The sequence below is a fragment of the Notolepis coatsorum genome (genome assembly GCF_963971535.1).
Source record: "Notolepis coatsorum genome assembly, chromosome: 16".
Lineage (NCBI taxonomy): Eukaryota > Metazoa > Chordata > Actinopteri > Aulopiformes > Paralepididae > Notolepis > Notolepis coatsorum.
In genome coordinates this window covers 66,389,371-66,397,903 of record NC_140180.1, presented here as the reverse complement: position 1 = coordinate 66,397,903, position 8,533 = coordinate 66,389,371, and the positions used below count along the sequence as shown (strand labels likewise).

The 8,533-nt window shown below is 52.0% G+C and overlaps 1 protein-coding gene across 1 annotated transcript; it reads right to left on the bottom strand.

The window, feature by feature from the left end:
• Positions 1-2,182: 2,182 nt before the first annotated feature.
• Positions 2,183-7,939, bottom strand: LOC311242996 (E3 ubiquitin-protein ligase TRIP12-like; the record flags this gene model as incomplete). Its single annotated transcript, XM_084332058.1, has 1 exon — positions 2,183-7,939. One exon carries the CDS (start codon positions 7,937-7,939, stop codon positions 2,183-2,185), a length of 5,757 nt encoding a protein of 1,918 aa, XP_084188184.1.
• Between the last annotated feature and the right edge of the window lie 594 nt (positions 7,940-8,533).

Here is an 8,533-nt window from a genome sequence, read left to right as displayed (position 1 = left end):
GCTTATAATTGCTTAGCTCAAGAGCGCACCCGGCCATTAATAGAGACCTGGCTTGTATTTGAGACCCGGTTACTATTAGAGGAATTACGGTATTCAAACCATCTCATGAAAGGCACTGTCGAGGCCAGATAGAACGCTGTCTTGTTGCGGTACTGGGAGGTGGGTCCATCTGAAATAAATGTGCTTCACTTCTGGATGTTCCTCCCGGATGGACTTGAGCACTGGATTAAGATGAGCCCACGTTGCAACAGCATCATGCTTTAGGGACGCTGACAGAGAGGCAAAAGACTCCACACATCCCCTACTCAGGTATTTGAACCCAGTATGAAGCATCACTTGCTGGTTTCCGCCACCAAAGTGGGTGTCTTTCACTTCCCTGGTGTACTTACAGCTATAGTTAGTGTGGGTGACCACCCACACTATTGTAATCTATAGGCCCTATGGGTCTGTTATCAGGCTAAAACACAGCATCAGATATGAGTCTGTTATCAGGCTAAAACACAGCATCAGATATGGGTCTGTTATCAGGCTAAAACACAGCATCAGATATGGGTCTATTATCAGGCTAAAACACAGCATCAGATATGGGTCTGTTATCAGGCTAAAACACAGCATCAGATATGGGTCTGTTATCAGGGTATCTATCAGATAATTTCCCCAATGCTAAAATCTGATACCTGATACCATATTATTTATCTCTAATGGAGATAAATGTATCATATATCTCAAACACTTTTGTCCAATGACCCCAAATTGTCTAAGTCTAAACTGTTCATTAATAGCGGTGGATCAGATCGGTACTCGATACTAGTGGCTCTGCATGGACATAACTAACTTTAACTCTAACCATAACCCTAACACACACACACACACACACACACACTAACTACTGAAGTAAATATCAAAGTAGTTGTGACTACACACACATACACACACACACTAACTACTAAAGTAAATATCAAAGTAGTTGTGACTACACACACACACACACACACAGAATGAAATATTCAGACTGCTCCTCTCCTGCTTATCCCTGATATTAGTGACGTTTGTGTGAAATGCCGGGAGGACGCTGGCCCGTCCCGCCGGTGCAGACAGACGGATACCCTCAGACTCTCTCACTGTCCTGGCGTGGCTGTAGCAGAGCGATGCGAGGGGGTGTGACCCCGGTAAGAGACTGTCTGCACCAGGCAGGAAACGGTCAGCGCCCACTTCTGACACCAAAGAATGTCGTGGATTTCGACTGGTCATCATTGGTTAATTAATGAATGCAGAATAACACAGGACAGGCCTTATGAGCGCATCTAAATGTACAGACCACGATGGTTCTCGCCCGGCATTATAGCAAACAGTAACAAGGTCAGACAAGAATCAAGTAATCAAATGAAGCAAGGAGATAAAGGTTCTGAATACTCACGTGTTGGTTTATTTGAAAAAGGTGTACAGTACATATCACAGGTTTGTCAGAGCAAAAGTAAAAACAAAAGCTAAGTGTATTAGTTTATAAACATATGGAATAGAGATGTATCATTGGTTCGTTTAGTTTTGGGAGGATAGTTCTGATTGGGTCAAGTTTTATATGGGCATCGAGAAGACAGGTTTCTGATGAATCGTGGCCCCTCTCCCAGGAACATGCTGACGTTGGATGTTGCAAACCTTATCACCCCTGCTTTGTTGTAAGTTTTCCCCATGAAGTCATGCTTATGCTTGCTACAAGACTTGCTACAAAACACTGCAGCCATTCATTATACTCAGAAAATCATGAGCAGGGGTGATAAGGTTTGCAACATCCAAGGATAGCATGTTCCTGGGAGAGGGGCCCCGGATCTTCCGGATGCCCATATAAAACTTGACCCAATCAGAACTATCCTCCCAAAACTAAACGAACCAATGATACATCTCTATTCCATATGTTTATAAACTAATACACTTACTGTAGTTTATTTTTTTTTTTAAGTTCTGTGAGTCATGTAACGCCTTCCGTTTTGTAGGAGACGAGGGCAACAAATATATATCTGAAGTAAAAATGTTCTCCAAGCTGCTTTCTCTAAACAAGAAGGCTGTACACGTTGCCTTGATGTATGTGATTACAAAAAAAACAAAAACAAAAAATTAATTAGAGGGAAGTCATAACTTCATGGGTTGCTTGTAGAAGGCATTTTGAATGTGAGATGCGGCGCGATCAGGAGAGGTGGAAAGACTGCTGGCCCTCGCGGGCAGCGATTAACAGTTTATCGCGCATGATCTCTATGCTGGAGTAGTCTGGGAGCTTCAGGTAGTTGAAACAGGTCATGACTGAAGGGAGGAAGTCGTCTGGGTTCTCCGTGGACTCGAATGACTTCCTCACGATGGTCAGAGGAGGGTTGAGACTCCGGAATCCTCCGACAGGCAGCCTGGGGCTTCCAGTGACGAACTGCAGGAAGAGCCTTTGTTGCTCGGCGTCGAAGCTGCTCAGCACTTCAAACAGGAACCTCACCATGCGGCTGTCGTGTGTGTAGCCGTGGTCGGGCCGACAGCATTCCATTAACGTCTTGACGTCCCACGTCTCGGACTTGCTGCCACACAGCAGCTGGTCCAGCTCCTCTGGATAGAAGTATTGCAGATGGTGCAGGGGGAAGACAGACTCGAACCCTTCCCTGAACGACTCAAACTGCCTCGACACGCCTTCATTGAGGGTCCAGTATACCACCAACCTGAGGTACTCCTCCAGGTTGTAGATGGTGACAGGGACGTCTTTGCCCCCCTTCTTCAGATCGATGTTGGGGAACCCAGGTAAGATAAAATCCAAGCCCAGGTCCTCCACTGAGCATCCATTCATGTTGAGGCTCTCCAGGGCCTGCTGCAAGGTCTCCCTCGTCTGTGAACGGTCTTGCTCCAGCCTCTTCTTCTGGCGGATGATGTCCTCCAGGTGCTGGATGGACTTGGCCACACCAGGGTCGATGTTGACCAGGTCATGGGAGCTGAAGGACGTCTCATGCCTCAGCATCCACTTGTAGAAGGGCAGCCCCAGGGGCAGGTCCAGCAGTCTGAAGTCCATAATGGCTTTGGCCATCAGTTTCCCCAAGAAGCGGAACTTCATTTTGATTTTGGCAATGTGTGCTGGTTTGGTCGTCCTGCCAAAGGGAACAGCAAACAGTCCTCTGGAGCTGAACATGTACTTGGTCCCTTCTTGGCTCCCTTTAGGATTGGCCAGGGTGACCTCTTCACCCCTCCACAGCCCGAGGTCGGCCCGCTGCAGCTCCTGGGACACCAGGGCGTAGAACTCCAGGGTTGGGCCCAGACCCGTGCCCACCTCATTCTCATACTGGATCTCTAGCATGGCCCTGGGGCTGCCCAGGTCCTGCATGACCGACTCCGCCTGCTTCAGCAGCTCCTCGCGGTTTATCGTCCTCTTTTTCCTGTCGAGACGTGGTGCCACCCAGCTGTCCTGAGAGTCTGATTGGTTGATCTCAGGGTTGGTGTTGAGCAGGCGCTGCATGGCCCTGTCGCAGTCGAAGGCGGTTACATAGAAGAGCATCTGCCGTGTGTCGAAGGGGAAGAAGAACGGGCAGGTCTTGCCCAGCTCCGTGAGCCAGGTGGGGATGTTGCCGGTCATGATGACAAGCGGGTCCTGCAGCTGCCGGTTGGCCTTGGTGGTCAGCTTACTGTTGATGAACTCACTGGTGGGGATGATCTCCTTACAGGCAGCACTATCATACAGGTAGAACCAGTATCTACTGATGGAGTACAGGACCCTGAGCAGCAGGTTGACCTCTAAAGAGGGGTCATCAAAGGTTATGGTCTCTGGTGGCTCCGAAATGAGGTACGTCTCTAAAGGACTGGCGACACTGGGACACACACCATTGTGCCACAGCTCATCCTGCTTCTTGGCGTTGCGAGGCGAGGTCTTGGTGGGGGCGGTCTGCGCTCGGCCACGCTTCCCTCCCACTGCGTCTTTGCTGCCGTCCTCGTCTTCTCTCACAGGCTTATACCATATGGTGTGTGTTTTGGTCCAGATGGCCGCTCGTCCGAGCGGGTTGGCCTCGGCGTCTGTGGACTCCCTCTCCTCCTCTGCCTGGAGGCTGAACTGCTGCACGGCCTGGTACACAGTCATGTTGTAGGGCAACAGGTGGTCACCGATGTAGAACTGCAATCTGTGGCGCACGCTACCTGAATTCAGGAACTGGGCGGCCAGCGACTCGTCAATTTCATCATCGGAACCATCATCGTCGCTGTCTTCATCTTCCTCTCTGATTCGCCCGTAACGGTATCTCTCAATGGCCTGCACCAATGCCAGGGGGTTGATCTTCACTGGACCGCCCTTCCATTGCTTCACATTAGTGCAATCTGGGTGCCTTTGTAGCTGGCACTGCAACTGGTGTGTGTTAAAGAACTTCAGTGCCTGAGAGCCTCTGCTACCATTGCCGTTGCTGCTGGGGAAGTCATGCATTTTGACAGGGAACTGCTCCATTTGGCTCAGGCAGTTGTTCATCTTGTGCACCAAGGCCAGGAGAGGACCGTTATCAGACGGATCCAGGCGACCTGCAGGCTCCATCCCAGGAATCGGACAGCCAAAGAAGACGTGCAGGAACCTCTTGAGCCGCACATCGCGGGTGATCAAGTCCCTGTCCGTGTTGGAGGTCAGGTAGATCAGCAGCTGTTTGACCAGCCCACTGTGCTGGATCTCAAACAACGACACGTCAGACTCTGATACGATACTGCAGATCTCCACCAGGCACTCCACACCACCATCCACCTGCAGGCTGAGCTTCTCGGTGGCTGTGCAGAGTCTCTGGAGTACATTCAGGGCAGGGTTGGTGCCGTCCACGTTCTCGGAGTTAAAGTAGCATTCCACAAATTTACTGGCTGTCTCTTTGATCCAGGCCTTGATCTTGTCCCTGTTGTTGGAGATGGAGTCCTTGGGTGGGGCCTGTGCCAGGCCACTCACCCCTGCCGTGCGAGAGGGCTCAGAGTTGGCGCTGTTCGTCTGGGCTCCCAGTTTACCCCATGTCTTGGGATTGAGACTGGCCAAGAAGGATGATTTGGGGGACTGAGTAGTGGTGGGGCTCTTAGCCTGATTGTCTACTTTGTCGTCATCCCTCAGAGGAGAGTACTTGGGCCGTCTGGGTCCTCTCTTGGGCAGCCGTTTCCTCTTCAGGACATCACTTAACCGCCCCTGAGGGCTGAGGTCCAGTGAGTCGTCCATGCTGTGCTGGAAGCTGGGCGAGCCCAGGTCAGGAGTGGCGTTAGACGCTGCTGTAGTGGTGGCAGTGCTGATAGTTGTGGTACACAAACTGGCAGTGCCACTGGTGCAAGCCTTGGGGGGACTGGTGACCAAGAAGGTCTCCGACTCAGACAGGTTCTTCATCTGGTGCATCACGCCTTCTCTTCTGAAATAGACACTGAAGACACCAGGCAGCTTCTGCATTAGGATCTCAGCCATCTGCAGAGAACCCACTACAATCTTCAGGTCTTGGCTGGACAGCATGGAGGCAATGTGACTGTAAAGGGACACATGGGAACTGGACACAGCATGGTTCGTCAGCACATCCTTCAGCAGCTCTGCGTCGGCAAAGAAGATGATCCTGAGGATGGCTCTAAGGCACTTATGTCTGACGGCAGGGCCAGCCGAGGAGCTGTACACCTCGTACAGGACCCAAAACAGGGTCTTGATGAAGCACTTGGCCAGCTCAGGGTCCTCCTTCATCAGCTGGGCCAGCGCATCCTCCCGCCGTACCTCCTGGTGAGCCCCTGGATTGGGGTTGGCTAGAGGATTAGGTTTCCTCTGGATACCTCGTGCCGTGCCTGTGTCCTCGTTGATCTGCTGCATAGAGTTGAAGTCGATGGTGTAGACTCGACTCAAGGTGGATAAGCTGATCTCGTCCTCTCCATTCTGGTGGGCCGTCTCAATAATGCGGCTGTCGATGCAGTTGTAAGGGTGCCACAGAGCCCGGTCATCCCTCCACTGCCAGATGGCTCCCTCTGTGGTCTGGGCACTGCCCTTCTTCAGCATCATATCCACAGCAAAGATGCCTTCTCTGGGCTGACAGGGCATCAGCTCACATATGAGGGAGGTGAGTTCATAGAGCTCCTGAGGGCTCCAGGGAACCAGATCAATCTGCTCCTGGCAGCTACCATTTGATGCACCGCACAGGAGGTAGCGCAGAGTCTCCGCTATGTTCTGCTTCATGAGCTGCACGGCCAGGCAGGGGCAGTTGGAGCACATGAGGGAGAACATGCGGACCACCATGATGAACATCCCAGAGCTCAGCACAGGAGGGGTGACCACAAACAGCTGCTGAATGTTGGTCAGCAGGTCCCGCGAGGCCACCTGCTGCAGAAGGTTCTCCTCGTGCTCGAAGTTGTCCACCAATCTGGCGAAACAGAGACAAGTGCTTTCGACGGATTTCTTATCCTGGTGAGTGAGTCTCTGAGTCAGCAGTGGCAGAGAGTCAGCAACAAAGTGGAACTCGTCTGGGGTGATGCTCTGGCAGCAGTTGGCTGCGATAGCCAGGGCGTTCCTCTGGGCGTTGATGCTGAAGAACTCCAAGTACAGCAGACAGACAGCAAGCCCACCAGCCTGCAGGATGGCTTTGCTGTGTCGCCTTGACAACATCTCCAAGGCAGTCAGTGCCTGCTCCGCTACGTCAATGACCTGGATCACCTGAAGCTTTTCCAGGAAGACAGGAATGGCATCGACCACCACAGCAGAGGATCGAGGAAGTGCCTCCATCATGTATGTGAGAGCGCGGGAGGCATGATTCATAATGTCAAAATTATGCTCCATTTGTAACAATGTAATCAGAGCAGGCACCACGCTCTTGACCGGGAATCCCCCCAGTGTCTCCTCGTTGCCCATCACCAGCAGCTGGCACATCTCAATGGTGGCTTGGAGCTGCTGGGACTCATCGCCTGTGGCCTGCAGGCCCTGCAGCAGCTGCTGAGCCTCGGAGCTGGCTCCGCTGCCTATGGTCCTGTGGAACAGCTGTGACATGCCAGGCCCAAAGAGATGTGGGGGGAGACCCCTGGCCTCCAACAGGGCCTGGAGCCTGCCCATTTCAGAGTCATCGGATTCACTCTCTCCAGAGGTGGTCATACCTACAGCTCCAGCAACTGAGCTAGACGCTGAAGCCCCCTGCGGTGCCTCGTCAGTGCGAGTGGCTGATGAGGTGGCCCCATCCTGGTTGTTGTCGGAGTCTGCCATTTTCTCCTGTCGGCGAGCTTCGGCTGCCCCGCACTTGCCCAGGCCTGAGCCGCGCTGACTGGCGCTGGCACAGGAGCCTGTGGTCTTCTGCCGCGTGCTCTGCCGAAAGCTGGGGAGCTCTGCTGGAGGAGACTCGCTGCACTTCTTAGTGGACTTCCTCAAACTTGCTAGTTTGGCCTGTAGTCCTGAGGGCCCAGGTTTAGAGGTTTCAGTCTTGGAGAATCCAGGCAGGGACAGTTTGGGCTTTGGCAGGTTGACTTTGGGGCTGAATTTTGCCCACTCGAATTTAGAAGATGCAGCAGCTTTGGCCTGCTCCTTGTCACGGGTGCTGCGGCGGGGGGAGGGGCTTGAGGCAGAGCGGGACCGGCGCGCCTTGTTCTGGTCTTTTCCCTGCTTGACCCGGGCACCCTGTGGGGCAGTGCTGTTGGTGCCTGTGGAGGAGGAAGAGGAAGAGGTGGAGGCAGAAGAGGAGGAGTCCGTCACGGTGCTACACCCAGCTTTGGCTGAGGCGGCCGATTTAGATGCCAGCTTGGTGGGTTTTGCTGATCTTCCCTCGGTGCGGTTGGGGAGGGACCCAGTGGCGCTGCTCAGACCGGGGAGGGAGTCTGCCTTCTTCCGTTTCTGGGTGGGAGAGGCCCCAGAGGCCCCGCTCTTCTTGCTCTGGCCTCGGCCTGTGGGCACAGGCGGCTCCGATGCCAGTGGTCTCTTCTTGGACTTAGCTGGGCCCTTCTTAGTCTCTGGGGTTTTATCACTCATTGTGCATCTTGAAACAGTAGCCTACTGAACAGTACTGAACAGACTAAAAACATAGATTGAGTATGATGTCATAATAGAACATTCTAGAACATTTGTGATGTCACAGTATGATGTCATAGTCAAACATTCTAGAACATTTGTGATGTCACAGTATGATGTCATAATAGAACATTCTAGAACATTTGTGATGTCACAGTATGATGTCATAATCAAACATTCTAGAACATTTGTGTATCTATTCAACAATTCTCTATCAGAAGATCTCATTGTGCATCTTGAAACAGTACTGAACAGTACTGAACAGATGGACTAAACAACATAGATTGAAGCCTGCATTTCTCAACCAAGGTGCCTTGCCTACCGTTTTGATGTGGAAAGAGACAATACAGAGACAATACAGACCCTCTCCCATTGGCTGGCGGTGCACAGTGTCATGGATTTCGACTGGTCATCATTGGTTAATGAATGCAGAATAACACAGGACAGGCCTTATGAGCACATCTAAATGTACAGACCACGATGGTTCTCGCCCGGCATTATAGCAAACAGTAACAAGGTCAGACAAGAATCAAGTAATCAAATGAAGCAAGGAGA